This window comes from Oculina patagonica, chromosome 12 (genome assembly GCF_052425735.1).
Source record: "Oculina patagonica isolate OP01 chromosome 12, crgOcupat, whole genome shotgun sequence".
In the NCBI taxonomy this organism is placed as follows: domain Eukaryota; kingdom Metazoa; phylum Cnidaria; class Anthozoa; order Scleractinia; family Oculinidae; genus Oculina; species Oculina patagonica.
The window spans coordinates 9,089,349-9,109,260 of NC_135769.1; the positions used below are offsets into that span (position 1 = coordinate 9,089,349).

At 38.4% G+C, this 19,912-nt stretch overlaps 2 protein-coding genes across 4 annotated transcripts; both read left to right on the top strand.

The window, feature by feature from the left end:
* The first annotated feature begins 1,204 nt into the window (after positions 1 to 1,204).
* On the top strand, positions 1,205 to 19,309 carry LOC144633148 (visual pigment-like receptor peropsin). 3 transcript variants are annotated; one of them, XM_078491949.1, is made up of 2 exons: positions 1,205 to 1,389; positions 17,436 to 19,309. In XM_078491949.1, the coding sequence occupies exon 2, from the start codon at positions 17,438 to 17,440 to the stop codon at positions 18,662 to 18,664; it is 1,227 nt and encodes a 408-aa protein (XP_078348075.1). In that variant the 5' UTR covers positions 1,205 to 1,389; positions 17,436 to 17,437; the 3' UTR covers positions 18,665 to 19,309. The 3 variants fall into 3 exon arrangements, with proteins under 3 accessions (XP_078348075.1, XP_078348076.1, XP_078348077.1); XM_078491950.1 differs by lacking the exon at positions 1,205 to 1,389 and adding an exon at positions 6,347 to 6,640; XM_078491951.1 differs by lacking the exon at positions 1,205 to 1,389 and adding an exon at positions 16,479 to 16,581.
* Positions 9,848 to 12,464, top strand: LOC144633065 (melatonin receptor type 1B-like). The gene has a single exon (XM_078491837.1). The coding sequence runs from the start codon at positions 10,124 to 10,126 to the stop codon at positions 11,159 to 11,161; it is 1,038 nt and encodes a 345-aa protein (XP_078347963.1). The 5' UTR covers positions 9,848 to 10,123; the 3' UTR covers positions 11,162 to 12,464.
* Positions 19,310 to 19,912: the final 603 nt, after the last annotated feature.

A 19,912-nucleotide genomic window follows, 5' to 3' on the forward strand; every position in this document is an offset into this window, starting at 1 on the left:
TCAAATGAAGATGAGCCTTGAATGCTTTTCAGGTGTCTCTGTAATTTCCTAAACTGCAATTACAATTGCAAGAATGGTTTCTTCACCTTGTAGCTTTGGCCATCGAAAAATAAAAATAATGAAAAAATATTTTATGATCACAGCTCAAAGGTGATGAAAATACCACGTTTCTGCTGATTGCATTAGCTTATCAGATTTTCCAGAATGGTCAGTTAGTTTTTAAGGCAATGTGCTATGCAGTCAAATAGGTTTTGTGAATAAATCATAAAGAAACGGAATAAATATTTGCTTTTAGCGGTAGATAAATCAGTGTTAAACATACATCCGGTTTAATTTGAATCTTTAAAATTTATCTTTTTAATTTAGGCTATTTGCTTTGCAATCACTGTAGTTGAAAGATGAAACATTTAATATCTGAAACCGGGTTTTAACTAAAGCTGTGGGAAGTCTGTGATTTCTACAAAACTTAAATGATTCATTAGAAAGTAGGACGATAATTTTGATATGAAAAAGTTTTGATTATTTACAAAACCAATATACCTAATTTATACTGCCATACGTACTCTGATTTTGCTAAACTATGAAAACTCAATGAGTATTTAGGATAAGCTACCTTTTTTATACAAACAATAATTTTTAACATCCTAACTTTATTAAAGTAGCGAACAGTCTCAAGATTTTTTTCAATCATTGTTTACAAAATTCAAAATCTTTCTGGGAAAATAAGAGTTACGAAACGCTGTTCATTCACCTTAATTTAAACAAAAGATATAACTATTTTCTTAGCAGCAGACAGAATTTACAGAGTAAAACAAACAAAAGTTTGGGTATGAGTTAATGTCTTCTCTTTAGCCGTTTGTAAAACTCCAATTTAAAAACAGCACACATTGGCCGTGAAATAGCCGTGCAAATGCATTTTTGATATCGAACACTGTGTGTTTTTTGACTTTTAAAATCTCTTTTGAAACCTGGCCTCTGTTCTTTAAAACGGGATCATGCTATATCTTTGGGATGAGTTATTATCCACCGGAAATTTTAATGAAATAATTAAACTGTGTTTACTTCTACCTTATTGTTATTTATTTTCGCAGGACTTAATTTGCGCGGTTGCAAAATAATAGCGAAAATAAACAGTCGAGAAAAACGTTATTGCGAAGACACGAAATTTAATACCCTTTTTTAAAACTTTTTTATTAACTGCAAATTCAGTTTACATTGTTATTACGCTCGCTTTCGAAGATTCAAACTACGGAGAGAAATCATATCGTAAGTGCAGACGAACCTGAGTAGTAAAACGTTGAACTTGGTAGCAAATGAACATGTTAGCTGTTCAAGCCATGTTTATTATTATTGTTAAACAAAATATGTAGCGCCGTTACGGATTGTGAGGTAAGTAAATTCCGGCTGCTTGTTCGAGCCTAATGGCCCCCTCAGGCCGGAGCTTATCCCGGGTTTTAAAAGCATGAAGCGACTAGGAGTATTTCCACTACCCCTGAAAGGGATGCTACCCCTGAAAGGGATGCTAGCGTGGGAGGCAGCGTGGCCGAGTGGTTAGAGCGCCGGACTTGAAATCTGGAGGTCCCGGGTTCAAGTCCCGTTCTTACCACTATCTGGATTTGTTCTCGGTCGTCCCGAGTCCAAATCCTCGGTCATGCTTGTAAATAGCCAACTAGTCTGCCTCCTGCCAGTATTTTTAACCATGTTATGTTTATTTCATATACTATATTTGTTCAGTATTTGTTTCATATACACGGCCCCACAAGCTTCTAGCTTTAAACACAAACCGTGTATAAATAAAGTTGCTTTACCTTTACCTTTTACCTTTTAGCCCATCGCAGGGTTACGCCCAGATTTAAATTCGCTGGTACCCATTTATATACCTGGGTGGAGAGAGGCAATGTGAGAGTTACCCCGGCCAGGGTACCGCTCGATCCGGAGTCTAGCGCTCTAACCATTACACCACTACGCCACCTGATAGTATCCCTTTGATATTGCGGATCACATTTTGAAATTTTCACGAAATTTAGTTGTTGTTTTTTTTTTCAACACAGGTTTTGCTGCGATGTAATTCTCGTGAAATTAGTGAAATCAAGTTCCCTCGAAAATAAGTAACAAGTTACAAGAAGGTAGAGTCGGTAGTAATTAATTTTATTCGGTGGATAGATCCCTGGTGTCAACATACAAATTCTCTTAACTGGTCTTCATACATTACTTATATAATTTGTTGGAAGAAGTTCGTTTAAAATCATAACAGTTTCTATTTTGATATTTATTCACCTTCTTTTGATTGAATGCCCAAACTTTGTACTGATTAATCTTGGGACAAAAGTAGATTTTGATCTTATTAGCTTGAGGCAGAAAAACCAACTTTGCTTGTTCCATGTTTTTAACCAATACAATTAAACCAATCTCAAAGGAATAAAGTTTTCGTTTATATTATATTTATCCACAATGTTCCATATTCGTGTCTTTGTTTCTTCTTTTGCTAAGTGTTTCGATAAACATCACTAAAAACGTAGCATCAGTTAATATTTTGTTTTCTGCACAGGCAGAAGAATTTTAGAAGCGGTTAGTAAATTTTGTAGCGATTTGATCGTCATTGGCCTTATAATTATTTCCTTTTACCAGCTTAACACATCTGAAGCTCTACTAAACAGTCAACACACTTTGTAGCGTTGCTAGAAATCATTTTTCAAAAATAATGAAATAGTATTCATTTGATTATAGTAATAGTAAGCAAAAAGGAAACAAGGCCCTGCAAATTTCAATTATTATTCACGTTGGTCCTTAGAATGCGTGGACTGCAGTCTCCTGGCAACGGCCAGCATTTACGAAACTTGAGCGTCGGCTAAATACAAACTCGACTCGGCTCTAGAAAAAATTAGGCTTCTAGATTACTGTGTAATTTTCCGCGGATTAAACTTAGTAGCTAAAAAAGATCGTGCTTTTTATCCGATACATAAAGCTGTTGTGGGCTTTTTAGTCCGGTCAAAAACGAACATAACAGTGGCAGTAGTTTTACTTCGATCGACGAAAAAATCGTCAAATTATTTCTGATTACTACGCAGAAGATTTCAGGGCTGATTACAAAAAAACTAGAACCGTAAACGTTGAATTGAAATAAAGGCAGAATTAATTTTTCAAAATGTAAAGTACCTTCGAGTGCTTTGGCTTAACAACTTTAAGTTTTCCTAAGTTTATGACATCCGGCAATGATTTTTGTCTGGACTACGTATTTTAATTTTTTGGAGCGAATGTTATTAGTAACTGTTGCTAATAAAGGTTGCAGGAGAGCAAACAACTAAAACAGTTTTCATTGGATATTGAAGACAGCTGATCGCGCCACAAATTGATTGCAGGATATTGTTACTGATTTGAGTAAATAAAACAAGGATATTACACTTAGCTTGATGCGTCATTGCAAGGGATGAAAATTTTAATAACGGCTAAACGGAATACCTTACTTTTGGATAGAACGTTCACTTTGAGTTCAACTGCGCACACAAATAAATAGTGTTATATCAGGGGTATGCACACAACTGACCGTTTCGGTGAATATCTTTCGGAAGACTATGATTGTCTACGATTTTCGGATAAAAGTGTGACGAAAAACTGCAGCTTTTTTATATTACCCCGAAATTTCGTGACACATATGAGGAGAGTAATGTCTGTTGTTTTCGGAAAGAGAAAAAATTCGTTTTGGTTACGAAAAAAGGCCAGCTACGATTTTCGAGGAGGCAACAGCGGCTATCTAGTAAATTTGGGTAATAATATTTTGTTCCCTAAAATTTTCTAAAGTTTGAAAGTTCGGCTAGTGTCTCCGAACAGACACAATTTTCTTAGCGTTTAAAAACTAGCCCTTAATCCCACTAAAAGGACACTTACAACATAAAAACGGTGTTCCGAGACCTGTATTAAAATTTGTTCGTTGGGTGCCCCTGTTAAATACGCTCAAGCCATGCATTCAGTGATATTTCCACTAGAAAAGCTATAAAAGAGGACTTTTGCTATGACATTTTTAAAACATCTGCTATAATTAAAGCAAAACATGGTGCAATAAAGGTCTACAGTGCATACGGTTGAAAGATGTTTGCATAGTATTTATACCTATGGCTAATCGTACCTTTTTGGTACGCTTCGGCGGCATATCAGGCGAGTTTGGTCGAGCCATGGTTCGTATTTTGGCGAGACGTAGTCCAGCCAAAATGGCGAGGCCAAGCGAGCTTGATATGCCGCCGAAGCGTACTAAAAAGGTACGATTAGGTATTTACCGTACCCAAATTCAGAATTTAGCGAAAAATGTGGGAACTCCGACTCTATTGTTTCAGTCTGAATGTTTCAGTACTCGTCGGCAAACATCGTTCATTTGGCGAGCGCGTTCAAGTTCAGTTTTGGCGGGAAAGCTTTTAACGTACTTCTTTTACGACAGGTAAACACTAGCTAATCTTAAACTTCGAGATTCTGCTTTATTGGTAAAACCTCTTTTCAATTCATCGTACGGTAACACTACTTTACTTGAAAGTGTCCATGATACGGTGGCGTGTCAGGTCAGTGACTTTATATCGTAGGATATCAGGACAGCAGATCGCGCTTCTGATTGGCTACTTGCGAATTTGGGTACGGTAATAAGCCATAGCCCTCCGCATAGGTCAATACTTCGTTTCCAATTAAACGAGAAAGATATATGTCATATAAGATTGTTTAGTATAATATTGCTGCCTATTTTTACTAGTTGCGTTTTATTTTCACGAGCCTTTGGGGGTCAAAGTACATCGGGTTAACAAAGACTATTCGGAAAGAACCTGTCTTTTATGTGACTTTCGCGTGGTCGACTACAGACTTAAATTGAAATAGCTAAATAACATTTTTTTCATTTCAGCTTTCGATTTCCTTTTTCAATTTATTATTTTTTTTAGGACAAAACACACGCAGTTATCACACTTGTTACATTGCAATTAATATACACCGCCTACAAGATTTAACCCGGTCTAACTTGTTTTTATTTGTAGATAACAGAAAATGTCCTCGTTCGGTTCTCAATAGCATTTCATTAAAAAAATGCAGGCTTTTTATAAATGGGAGACGCGACCGCTGGTAGCAGAACTGACTAAATGCTTATTTTTCTAATTTCAAATCTTGTTATTCAAAATAAAATCTTCACATTTCGATAATGACAAATGTTGTCTTAACAAAATAAATAAGCATTTATTGTTTTACTCGAAGCTCCCGGAAAGTATAACCTTTATCGACCCCCACAAAGATCTAGAAATAATGGCTCCCTTGTTAATGCGTAGCTTTTCTTTTTAATTTCCAACCTTTCAACTCATTTTGCTGAAAAATGACACTAATTACAAGAAATTTCAATAAGCAGCCTTGCTTAATAATATAGATTATATGGTGCAATTAGTGAAATTTTTATCAATCGTGTGATAAATTACAAAATATCATACGTTGGGTCCGGTAATTTATATAACACAGGTCGTTTTGAATTTCAATAATGAGAGTGCCGGTCTTTTGTTAGCTTTAAGTTTCTGCTTGTTAAGGACATTTTGATAAACATCTCTCCCTTTTGTTAGCAATATCGCAAAAGTAAGGAGTAACAAAACAGTTTAAATGTCGCTTTTGTTTTAGCTCTCAACATCTTGTGATAAAACGAAAGGCTCTTGTCAGAAGGTAAAACTCTTCCAATACAAAAGAATAAAATTTGTTGAAAAATGACAGTCAACTGTATTTGACAATTATACAAACGGGCCTAAAAGCAAAATGAATAATTAAAATAAAATATAAACGCAAGACAAGTAATTATTTCTCCGAGAAAAGAAGGCGACACTTATGCGACAAAAATCCCTCTTTGGAAACTTTGACTGGTCACCCATGCCAACTGATTTGAACGGGAAAAATCGAACTGTAGGATAGATTTAATATATAGTTACTTACTATAGTATTAGACAGGATTTTCTTTGGCGAAGTCATTTGATTCTGAGAAGCCTATTCGACGGTTAATTCCTGTTTACTCTTTTTTAATTAACAATTTTCGCAGTTGGTAGAAAAGTTACACAAAACTGAGAAGTGATAACTAAGATACAAAGCAAACTTGAGAGCGCAAATGACTTTCTTGCCCCCTACGAAACCGTTTAAGAATTTGCATTGTCCCAGCGTGCTAAAGATTAGCCGAATTACTTGAGAAACACTTATGATCTGCTGGAAGACTCGACACTTCAATAAATGGTCTGCCGCCTGCTGTCGTTTTCAGATTCACTGAAAAGCCACCTGTCCTACACAGTGTTTGCAGAGTCCACAATACATATAATTTACCTCGGCAAAATGGGGCCAGAACTCTGACTGACAGCACATCGTACGAAATGACACAACGTTGAGTTTCGACCAATGGCTCTTGAAAATTTTATAATTCATGTTCGGTTTTCAACGTGTCAGTGATCAAATAGTGTGATTAATTTCTCTCGCAAATCGTCTTTTTTAATTTTATTGAAACGCCAAGCTCCAATTGACGCAAGCAGGCACTCGCAATTTTCTTCAGCGCATCGCTTTTAGCTGAGACGCCGAGGTACATTTGAAACAGACCGGGGAAACGAAAAGGGACTTATGCCATACGGGGACTGAGGATTGCCTTATGCCTTGAGTAAGTTAACTTAGAATAGATTTTTAGTATGATTGCGTTTTTCACGGTCTCATTTAAGCCGCCCCTTTCAGTGAATGATCTTGGTTTTTGTTTTTGCCTTTTAAGTGATTTTTCTAACTGGGCTTGCATCAAAATAAAATGGCCTATACGTATTTCTTATCTTTTCCAAGATTTCAATTCCAGTTAAACTTTTCCTTATGCAGTCGTTTTAATATAACGTGGTAAAACAATTCACAGCCCACGAAAATTTTCGCACTCAAGAGCCCCTTTTGGTTTTGTTAATTGGCATGCAATCCTTTGCTTAAATTGCTTAAATTAAAACGCGAATGCAAAGATTATTTCTTCACAGAACACAATATTCCCAGTTTACATAAATTTTCACTTGTCTTTTTGTTCCTTTCACTGGTCATGGAATACATAATCCTACAATATGACCTACTCCTTGTGCATGTGACTTTACACTGGTCGGCTGGTAGGGCATCGAATTGTTAGCAGTGCTAGTAGTCATCGCATTGGTAGAAGACAGGTCATAGATTCCCAACACATTGAAACCCTGGATTTTCTTTTCAGGCCATTTCCAAAGTTCACATTTTATCCAAAGTTTGCATATGATTTCATTTCAAATTCATCACTTGTCGTGACAAAAATTTATCATCCTATCATTGTAAAATACATTCGAAGAGACAAGGTTATCTGTGTCTCAAATCATTCGCTCTGATGGGGTAGATTGCCGGACAGAAAATATATTAATTTTATATAATCATTTTAATTTTGAGCAGGAAAGGAAATTTGTCTAGAACGAGATCAAAGCATGCAAGAAGCAGTTTGTTTCGGTGAGAAAATAAAATAGTCAACTTTCAGCCTATTTGTTCTGACGCACAAGTCGTACTTTTACCGAAAGTCTACAATTTATCTTTAAGTAGATCATTGTGGGATTTGAACCACATGACATGAAAAATACTGAAATTCTACTGTTGCAAATCATGTTACTCCCGGTTGCTTCAGTTTTATAGATATTTTATAAGTAGTTCGTTAGAAACCTCGAGGAAATTTCCGAAATGGTTCACAAAATGATGGCAAGTGAAGGAAGATTTTAAATTTACATACTGGGGCTAAACAGGGAACCATTTCGAGAAGAAGGAGTACTGAATATACTTAAAATTTTACCCTGGCATTATTTCGATGTCAGATACAAAAATTAAAAGCTTTATAAACAAGCTCTTCATATCGATTTATTTCTCACGTTTTAGTACAGTTGGTTTTTTTGTGTGTGATTTAGGGTATACACAAAGAAAGTCCGCGCGATTTCAGAATAAAAAAATGCCTTGCCAGCTGAAAATCCTTTATCGTTTAGTTCAATTGTTTAGTTTGTTAGCTTCGTGTTTGCTTAGCTTTATTGATAAACATGAATGTCAAATTTTATTCAACATCTTGTTGTACTTTCGTGTAAAATATTGCCTAATTCAAGGCGGACCCATTTTGAACCAAACTTCAGTGAAAACTGTCTGACTTTACTAATTTGGCGGTGTAGAAGGCTGTGCGGGTAACCACTACGCTTAAAGATTTGAAATTACTGTTTATCTTCGACTAATTTACCACCCGAAACATTCAAGTGTCATGTTGTTTTTTAACGAAATCCCACTTTGATGAATAATTTCCCTAAATTGCACTCGATCGCACAGAAAGCAGTGACAACTTTTCAGTGAAAACAAATAAGTTCCCAATCTATTCGTTTTTTCCTTCCGAAAAGAACAAAAAGTAGAGGTAAATATTTTCAGGTTATTACATAGCTCGGAAAGATAAAAGGAGTATTGTTATCTCAGGGGGAATAATTATAGAATGAAATACAAGCACGCCAATCTGCAAGTCTATATATATGAACGATATCTAGGCGGATATTATTTCCTAAAGTGACACGGCAATTTCGTCATTACATCACAACGAGATCATATCTTTCTTGGCTAGAACTAAGCAGATTGCTGTAAGTAAATGCTATTTGCTCAGCTATTGACAGGCTGCTGTTTTGTTTCCGATCATAATTGTTTCTGCCCGTGGGGCCCGATCCAAAGAGTCACGTTTCCTCAAAAAACATAATTATGGTTGACGAAAATTCTTAGGTCGATTTATTTCTTTTTTGACCTGCTATCATCAGTGAGTATAGATAAGCAATGAAAATTATTTTCCCGCCCTGCAATGACTGACAGATTGTTAAACTCGAATGGATTGATTTCTGCTCTGGGAGTGAGAATTAGGTAGGTAAGCAATATTTATACACGGTTGTGAAAGTGAAGTTGTGGGGGGAAGAAAACGAACAAATAACTTAGGAGCGAATCACGCTCAATACTAGGACTCGAACACGCCAACCAAGAATTGACAAATTGTTGTAGAAAACACTGGTATTTATCTCAAGGAGACGAAAATAAGAATAATACTGTTTTGAGCCTCAAAATGTAAATAAGTACAACAATTTTAACAAGGTGCAAGAAAGAATATATCCGTTTAGTTACGGTCACGCAGTTCAAGGTATCTTCATAAAGATCGAGAATGTCGTGCGATATGAAGTCGTCAGTTATGGTGTACAGCTAGTATTACCTACAAACTGAATAGAGTAATCTAAAACCAAAGTAGTCTCTTTGGCCAATCACTAAAACCAAAGTAATCACTTTGGCCAATCACAAAAAGAACAGACAATCCATCGAACCAATCAAAACTCGAAGCAAATACGTGTACCCAGCAGGAAGCGCGGGAAAGCGTGCATGAGCGAGTCACGATTGATTTTCGTTTTACTTCTGATTGGTTGAGAATGTGGCGCGAGTTGTTTTAACCAATCAGTAAACGTAGTGATGTAAAACCCGGCCAAAGCAAACGCGAATTAGCTTTCGACACTCAATTGAAAAGCGCTCTTAACCCTAATTAAATAAAAATGCTTAACGAAAGCAGAAGACACCAGAAGGCAATACGACCTAAACAGAAACAAGGACGGTTAAAACGAAATAAGATTGAGATAGTAAATAATAAAGATGGTAGATTTCAAGTGGTGATAAATGGTGAAGAATATTTTTATAAGAGGGGAAAAAAAAAAATTTTTACAAGATTGAGATAGATTACCAACGGTCGAACTTCAATTCTAGCGGAACCTATCGAATTCTAGTGCACGTGAACCAGAATTCTGGTGCACATGCACTATTTGATAAGTATCAAGAGCTCTTCTAAGCTAATTTGTGTGCTTTTAGCAATTTCGTCAAGATAAGCAGTCTACTTCGTTTAGAACTGGCTTTAATTCACGCTTTTTTTGCTTATAGTCAGAAATGATGCGACAACGTCAATTCAACCGACCCCACCCCAGACCCTCTGGGACGCACACAGCTTCAAATATGGTTCGAATTGTCTCTGGGGATCCTGATTTGTTTGGTGGCATTCACAGGAAACACCTTAGTGGTAATCGCCATTCATTACGACCAAAGGCTTAACACAATCACCAACATGCTGATCGAGAACCTGGCCTTCACAGACATATTCATGGCTTCTCTTCACATGCCCTTCTGGCTTATCAGCCTTCGCTATGGACGCTGGATGTTTGGTCACGCGCTTTGCCAGTTGGTAGGTTTAACGCAATTGGTCTTCGGCATCGGATCGCTGTTTACCATGACTGGGATTGCGTTCAATCGCTACTTCAACATAGTCAGACGGAACGTGTATTTAAAGTACTTTTCTACTAGGAAGACCACCTATTTCATGATTCTCTTCGCATGGGTGGGTCCCATAGTCGCGACCACACCGCAGCTGTACGGCTGGGGCAAGATCGCATATCATGATCTCTTCGCGGACTGCACGTGCGTGTGGGACCTACCAGACGTCTCTTTCATCGTAACCCTTTGCGTTGTGACCATTTTCCTCGCAGCTGCCGTTATATCTTGGTGTTACTACACTATTTACAAGACGGTTAAAGCCAGTGCGCAGAGGATGCAAGGACATGCTGCTAAGAGCAACGTGCGAAGCAACGCGGCTAACAAAGGCGGAACGGAGTCAAAAGTCCTCAAGACCTCGTTCGTAGTCGTATGTGTTTACATGACGTGTTGGACGCCTCTCTCTGTCATGGGTTTTGTCGAAGTGTTTGGAGGAGAAACTCCACGCTGGGCCCATCTATTTGCCTATTACTTCGTGTTCTGCAGCAGCCTCACGAACCCCTTTATATACGGCATCATGAACCCGCAGTTTCAGCAAACCTTCAAGAAGATCTTTCGTATTAGAGTCAACGATGTGCAGCCGGTCTCGAGCCGTGCCAACGACAAAGGTACAACAAAGAGTACTGCGTTGGATGGCCAGCCAATTGAAGATATGCCAAGCACCTCCATACAAGCAGTTCCAGTGTTTCGAATCCAAAACCAAGTTGAAACGACCCACAGCCGCAATGCCAGTGATAAAACAGGTCCATTGGTAAATAGCTTGTCTGAAGGTGAAGATCAGTCCAGCGCACCTGTGAAGCCATTGATATTGAAACGGAGCCAAGCTTGGAAATGATTAAGAGACCTTATGGATACACTTGGAAAGCTGTAGGAGAGCACTCATGGAGAAAGCGTTGGTCTGAACTCTAAGCGTTTGCAAATAACAATTATCACAAGATGTTATCCAACTTTGGGGGCCTTCACTTTCCATCGTGACATTGCACGCGACAAGTTTTTGAGCAATCCTGCGTTTTTCGCCGATGTGTACAGTTTCTTTATTTTTTGCACGTCGTGCAAAATCAGACCTTGGATATTCACGGACAATCTTAAATCAAGACTTAAATTCAAAAAAAAAATGTTAATAACCTTGGTTCATTCTTTGTGCTAAAAGCATGTACTGAATTTCACGAACCTGTTTATCTTTGGTTAACAAGCGCCAAGTAAATAAAGAACAAAGGCCCATGTCACAGTGTTTGTGATAGCCAAAGTGGAACGACATTATACATATCAATTCTGGCCGGGGACCGTATATGACAAACTGGCTCTATGCTGAGCTTAGTGCATATTTAATTGATCAAAATAAGTGTCAACTATGAAATGCTTTTTCTTCTGTAATAATCGATTTTACAGTTGGCTGCCAAGTGACCTGGCCTTTGAATGGTAGTGAGGCTGGAGGTGACCTTGCATTGATACAAACCTCTCTGCATTATTATGTAAATGCAAACTAGTTAGCATCAGAACAACATGATTAACAAAACAAAAGCAGTAAGGTCTGTATTAAAACAAGGTCACCTTCAGCCTCACTTTCATTCAAAGGCCAGGTCACTGAGCAGACAACTGTAAAATGACCTATTATTGTATATATAATGTATGTCACTTTGTACTATGTTTTGTATTTACATATCCTAAAGGAGACACGAACGTGAGCTGTGAGAACTGGAGAGGCTGTCTAAACTGAAACCCCACCCGAGGGTTTTCGTGAGAACTGCAAGACAAACACATGTATTCAAACAGTTGCATTTTAAAGGGCAATTGCCATATAATCACGTGGAATATGCTTTATAGCTTCAATTTAAATTACGTTTCGTTGGCACTGTCATTGTTCAAAAGTCAGTAGTTCAGTTTCTTCTCTAAAACCGCTAATACAAAACTTAGTGTATTTTCTGACATGCTGTCGTTGATGTCATTACAAGGATGTCGTCTCCTTTATGGTAATGGTAATAATAGGGCAATGTTGAATTGTTTTTGTAATAAGAATAAACATGTAAAAATGCCCTAAACATATATTTGCTTTTTGAATGGAATGTTGCTTTTATGTCTTTTAACACGGGGATTTGTACATGCCTCGATCAAGTAAAGTAGTGCTAAAGTAGTGTAAAGTAGTTTATGCGTGCATTTCGGTATGAGCCTCTGTAAACCAGTGACAGGCGAATTAGACCCCCCCCCCCCCCCCTGAGAAGATCTGTCGTTAGCGATTAGTCACGTATTAGTGGCCAACCGGGGCTTCACTTTAGACTAGACTAAGGCTGGTTTTCATACGATCGCCCCGATCGTTTCTATCGCATCGATCGTTTGTAAATACTGAGACGATCGAGGCGATCGAAGCGATTGGAAGCGATCAGGGGTTCTCATATGATCGCCTCCATCGTCTTGTATATGCAAAATAGGGTTAATGAAACAAGATAATAATTCATGATCTTTTCTTTGTTCCTGCATATGAATATTCTATTTTATTCCGTTCGTTCTATTTTTATTCCGTTCGCGATCGCAGCGGTCTGCGACCGATCGTCCGGATAGAACACGGGCGATCGAAGCGATCGCGATCGATCGCCCCGATCGCCGCAGATGTCTCTGTAATGTTCTAATATGATCGCCCCGATCGCAAGCAAACTTTTTGAAGCGACAGAGGCGACAGAGACGATCGGGGCGATCATATGAGAACCAGCCTTTAGGTTAGTCACGTAGGTCACCTACGGGAGATTCGAATGTATAGAAACGTACCAACTTGCTCTGCTCCATCCTTGTGCAAGACGCTGTAACATTGCTTATCCTAGCACTACGCAGGACGCGTGTTACATATTTTTTTTTTTTTTTTTTTTTTTTTTTTTTTGAAACTAGTAGCTTCCTATCAGTCGACCACTGTGCAGAAGGACATGGGTTCGACTCCTGTTGGGGACTCGGATGGTCAATTTTTTACGCTTGTGACTAAAGAATTGACATCTTTTTCACATACCGTAGAATTCCGGTTATAAGCCCTGGGCTTATACAACTTCGTAAGGGTTTTTCGGTGGGCTTATAAGCGGAGGGGCTTATATCCGGGAGGGCTTATAAGCGGAATGAAAAAAACGTCTCAAAACGCACCTCGGGAGTGTTGATCGAAATACGTTTTTTAGGTTAAAAACGCATAATAAAGCAACATTTAGCCCTGTTCAGTACTGTCATCAGGTAGAGGGGGGCTTATATCCGGGGGGCTTATAATCGGATGTATTTTTTTGTTTCCAGGTAGATGGGGCTATAACCGGGGGGGCCTATAAGCGGGGGGGGGGGACTTATAACCGGAATTCTACAGTATTCAACATATATTCGAGTCTGAATCACATGGTTTAACTCTTTCAGATGGCATTACGGGAGGGGGTGGGGGGATATTCTCTCTTATATAATATGAGCTGTATAGATAAAAGCCTCAAAAGGTAGGTCTTTCGAGTCCATTTGCTCTGAAAAAGGGTACAAATTGTGCATTTGGTTAGCAAGTAGAAGTATAATTCTTGGAGGAAATTATTTTTATCATGAATGTTACATTCCTCTCCTCAGAAGTGCGATTTAATTAACATCGAAAATTTGAAGCCATTTTCAAATATTTACGTTCTCGAGGCAGTTGCTGGTACGACCCGGCCTGTAAGATAGTATCGATTCTTAGATCAGGTCTAAAATAGGATAGGGAAAGTCATATATTTTGGTCTGAATGGGTTATAGTTTTCAGGAAACGCTCAGCTGCATTAAACAAAAAAGTGAAAATTTTTCGCGAAACATTACAAAACATGAACTCGGTTAAGCGCAAACCAGGGCTTGTTTGAGCAAATTTTATTTGATTTCCAAGTTTTGCCGAGCAGGCTACCAGTATCAAAACATTTCGCAACAACAATGCACCCAAGGTTTTAAGCGTTTACACTGCCCGCGCCTCCCTCTTGAACTTTAAATTTGTAAGGCTCTCCATCTATAAAAGATAAAAGATGTTATTATTATTATTATTATTTTTATTATTGTTATTGTTATTGTTTTTTGTTATTGTTATTGTTATTGTTACAAGTGAAACCGGTAAAAACAATATATAATTATATTATATTCCATAGAAAACAGGAAAATGTGAAAAGGTTAAAAAAAAAGGATTAGTGTGTATCAAACTACAGCTTATTTTTATAAGCAAATGCCTACCGGTACATTGTGCGGTTCCAGAAAATTCCATACTCACCCCAAGGATGGTCAATGAAGAGCATACACTCAAGCCTTTGGCAAAATTTTCTTTTATTTCAAATGCAAATGGTCGTTGAGTAGGAAGCCAACAAACTTTTCAATTGTATTTTTTACTGCCGTACTTTTTCACGAAAAAGTAATAATGGCCATTTTTAAAAACACTATTTAAAAAAACTACAACTTTGCTAAAAAAGATCCTAAGAGAGAGGTTCTAGTAAAGTTTTCAAGCAAATTTAAAAATGTGATCCGTTCTGGTCACGTGACCGATGACGTCATAACAATGCGATTAATTAAAAACTACTTCACATATAAGTATCTACCAACATGTTATTTCTTGTTACCTCGCATTTAATGCAACGCTAGATACGCACTTGTAGCCAGACTCCCATTTTTTGAAAATTGTGCATAGCTCTCTTAATTTTTTATATTTTGTTCCGTACCTGGGCAGTCCGAAATGTCTCACACCAATGTGCTTCAAACTGCAATGACTGCTTTTTTTAGTAATAAATTATTTTCGTCACAGTGAGCAAAAACGAACTTCTGAGCAAAGTCACGTGACTAATGACGTCATCGACCTACGACTTATACAAGAAGTAGTTTATGGTAAGAGTTATTTCTATACGACGTACTACTCCTGCTGACTTCAAACTGACCAAGTTATTTGGCATTGACGATTTTTCAGTTGCAAAGGATTTTGGGAAGGTTTTTATTATAATTATATATTGTTTTTATAATTATTATTAAGCTGCCCCCACACTCCTCCTTCCACTGCTTAGTTCCTGTTCGGCTTTTTCCCAGGCCCTCACAGCATTACTGACGACACTTCTCGTTAACGTTTCGGTGACGTATCCTGACCCGAAACGAGTTGACCGCGACGAAAATAGAGACCTTGGAACTAGGCAGCTCCTTTCACAGATGCGGCACATTGAGACAAATTATGAAATGAAAGAATTAATTTTGAATCAAATGTAGATGTTTTTAGACTCATCCGTCCATCCATTTCACATTCTGAGTTTACTAACTAAGCGTTGTCTAAAGCTAATAAACATGGGTTTCACGGCGTTATTAAAACGGTATGTTTGATCGAAATTGTTCTGTCAGTGACTCTTAATTGTTCTTTTATTTGGTATTTGCTGCCAACACAGCTGCTCAGTCACACAGACGGCAGGCATCGTAACTCTATGATCTCCTCCGCACACCCATTCTTCCAAAAATACGGCAAGCTAAGACATGCAGATTGTGAAAAAGCATTTAACTAAGGGCATTTTATTAAAATAATTTAATGTTTTTGGATACTGACCATCTAGCATATATGGACATGGTCAATCTATACCACTTTAAAACTTCCGATAAGTGTGTTTTCTCTATGTTTCACGATGACTTCCAAATGGTCTTCAACGAATCTTCATTTTATGTGAAAACTGAGCGCGAACGCTGGGCGTGAACGGCGGTACTTGAGAACGTTTGCAATGCGGAGTCTTCTAATTTCTGGTTCCGATTTTTGTTTCGTTTTGTTGTTTTGTCTGCCAGCATGTGGACAATTTATTTCGATCAAATACACCTTTTTCTTATTAACACCGTGTTTGCTCACCCTAAAATAAACCTTTATTAGCTTTTAGTAAACTTTACAACTCTAAATTTATCTATCTTTTAAAGTGAATTTGACGGGTTGAAAACTTTGTGTGTGTCCAATTTCTAATTTTCGGTTGATACGCAATACTTGTTTTGCATAGCACCGTTTATTCATTATTCCTGAGCCGAAATATTCAATTTTCCTCTACGTTTTCAGCCAATATTTAATACGTGCTCCTTTCAAATTACATGTCAATGTAGAGACAGAAGTGAAATAGTTTATTGTGACTTTAATGTCAAAATCATGCAAATTGCTCTGTAACAGATGTTAAGCTTTCTATATCAGTGAACTGAATACTAATGGTGTGCTGGTGTCTGCGAAGGCTTAAAAACTAGAACAAGCTAAGACAAGCTCAGAATCAAGCTACCATCTCAGTTCACCGGATTGTTAAGGTACAGCTGCTAAATTCCCGGTACGTCTCAAATATTTCAAACGTAACAATGGCTGCTTCCAATCTTCCCTTTTTTTAACTTCTACGCTTCTGCGCGCGATCTCCAAAAAAATTTTTGTTACCCTCGACCGGAGTATACTGCAGAAGATGTGAAAATTCGCTTTCCTAATTTTTCGCTGTTTTACCTGAATCCAGAACTAGCAGGAGCCACTAATTAGGAGAAGCGGGCGGAATACTACTGCTAAACATGCTGTTGTTGACAAATATTTCGTCTCTTTTAATTTTACAACCTTCAAGTTACATGTATTTTGATCGCCTGTCGCGTGCCGAATAATTATTTTTCACCATTAAAGTTACTAAGAATGATAAAAATTTTACCACGAAATTCTGTGGAATTTATTTTTACTTTTTGATAGCGAAACTACTTTGTTTAAGGCATAACTTTTCTGACCGCGACGACTTCATTCCAATTGTTATTATATATTTCAGCGTCAAAACAAATTTTGTTCGTTCGTTGTTCGTTTGATAATTTATTTTGAGATAATGTTTCGCTCCTCGTCAGATCATGCATTGCACTACAAGGAAAGCTAGCGAATAAAATTCCCAAATGAGTAACGGAGGAGTAGGAACTTATATATATGTCTCGCCATTTAATTACTAAATTTAGAATTCGCTTTTATGATTGAATATAAAATTTACTCTTTTACTTCCAATTTCTCTAATTTCCACGTGTTTGCTGTCTAAAGGTGGCTCCATTGGGGTTTTGAATATCAAAAATAAAGCAGTCTACTTCGTTTAGGATTCGGGTTTTAATTGCTTCGCGTTTATGAAATTCACTTTTTTGCTTACAACCAGAAATGAGTGACTACGACTATTCAACTGACCCCACCCCGGACAACCCAGCTTCTGACCCTCTGGGACGCACGCAGCTGCAAATATGGTTCGAATTGTCTCTGGGGATCCTGATTTGTTTGGTAGCATTCACAGGAAACACCTTAGTGGTAATCGCCATTCATTACGACCAAAGGCTTAACACAATCACCAACATGCTGATCGAAAACCTGGCCATCACAGACATATTCATGGCTTCTCTTCACATGCCCTTCTGGCTTATCAGCCTTCGCTATGGACGCTGGATGTTTGGTCACGCGCTTTGCCAGTTGGTCGGTTTAACGCAATTGGTCTTCGGCATCGCATCGCTGTTCACCATGACTGGGATTGCTTTCAATCGCTACTTCAACATAGTCAGACGGAACGTGTATTTAAAATACTTTTCTACTAGGAAAACCACTTATTTCATGATCCTCTTTGCTTGGGTGGGCCCCATAGTCGCGACCACACCGCAGCTATACGGCTGGGGAAAGATAGACTACCATGATCTCTTCGCGGACTGCACGTGTGTGTGGGACCTACCAGACGTCTCTTTCATTGTAACCCTTTGTGTTGTGACCATCTTCCTCGCAGCTGCCGTTATATCTTGGTGTTACTACACTATTTACAAGACGGTTAAAGCCAGTGCGCAGAGGATGCAAGGACATGCTGCTAAGAGCAACCTGCGAAGCAACGTGGCTAACAAAGGCGGAACGGAGTCAAAAGTCCTCAAGACCTCGTTTGTAGTCGTGTGTGTTTACATGACGTGTTGGACGCCTCTCTCTGTCATGGGTTTTATCGAAGTGTTTGGAGCAGAGACTCCACGCTGGGCCCATCTATTTGCCTACTACTTCGTGTTCTGCAGCAGCCTCACGAACCCCTTTATATACAGCATCATGAACCCGCAGTTCCAGCAAACCTTCAAAAAGATCTTTCGTAGAAGAGTCAACGATGTGCAACCGGTCTCGAGCCGTGCCAACGACAAAGGCACAACAAAGAGTACTGCGTTGGATGGCCAGCCAATTGAAGACATGCCAAGCACCTCCATACAAGCGGTTCCAGTGTTTCGAATCCAAAACCAAGTTGAAACGACCCACAGCCACAATGCCAGTGATAAAACAGGTCCATTGGTAAATAGTTTGCCTGAAGGTGAAGATCAGTCCAGTGCTCCTGTGAAGCCATTGATACTGAAGCGGGGCCAAGCTTGGAAATGATTAAGAGACCTCATGGATACACTTGGAAAGCTACAGGAGAGCACTTATGGAGAAAGCGTTAGTCTGAACCTAAGCGTTTGCAAATAGCAATTATCACAAGATGTTATCCAACTTTGGGGGCCTTCGCTATCCATCGTGACATTGCGACAGGTTTTTGAGCCGCCGATGTGTACAGTTTCTTTATTTTTAGCAGGTCGTGCAAAATCAGACCTTGGATAATCACAGACAATCTTGAATCCAGACTTAAATTCAAAAAAATGTTAATAAGGTGGGTTCAATCTTTGTACTGAAGCTTGTAATCCAGTCCACGCACCCACTTAGCTGTGCTTGACAAACACAAAGTGAATTAACAGCAAAGGCCCATGTTACAGTGTGTGTAATAACCAAAGTAGAACGAAAGTATACACATTATTTCTGGACGGGAGATATGTGACAAACTGGCTGGCTGGCTGTATACTGCACGCAGTTAGTGCATACATTTTTTTCAGTTAGCGCTTACATGATTGTTCAAAATAAGTGTAAATTACGAAGTACTTTATTCTGTAATTATTGTGTAATGTATACTTAACAAATAGGAATTACGTTTAACATTTACCGGTACATAGCCTAAAGCAGACACGAACGTGAGTTGTAAGAACTGCAAGACAAACACTCTATTCAAACAGTTGCATTTTGAAGGGTAATTGATATATAAGCACGTGGAATATGCTTTATATAGTTTCAATTTAAATTACGTTTCGTTGGCACTGTTATTGTTCAAGAGTCAGTAGTTCAGTTTCTGCTCTAAAACCGTTAATGTCACCGATCTATAAAATTTATGAAATCTCGGCGTCTTTGAAATTTATGCATGCATCTCGGTATGAGCCTCTTTAAACCCGTGACAGGCGATTTAGATAGTATACATGCAGCAGAATTCGTGGAAATCCGCTTTCCTAATTGTTCGCTGTTTTGCCTCAACTAGCAGCAACCATAGGTTAGAAAATTGCGGGCGGAATACTTAGCAATTATTCCACGAGCGCGCGTTGGCTATAACGATCTCATATCCAACAAGCGCGAGTGGAATAATTGTTTTATTAAAAACGCATAAAGAATTGCAATGTTTAGGCTCCCCAGCTGTTTTCGTTGACGCGTATCGGCTACAATATTTGTGGTCAATGGTATATGAGCTCATATATCATTGCCTGATAACCAATCAAAAGACAGAATAACGCAGCACAAGATCAATATGACGCTCTAAGAAGACATGAG

Excerpts from the sequence above, each read along its gene's own strand:
- LOC144633065 (XM_078491837.1), top strand. The coding sequence starts at position 10,124 with ATGCTGATCGAGAACCTGGCCTTCACAGACATATTCATGGCTTCTCTT.
- LOC144633148 (XM_078491949.1), top strand. The coding sequence starts at position 17,438 with ATGAGTGACTACGACTATTCAACTGACCCCACCCCGGACAACCCAGCT.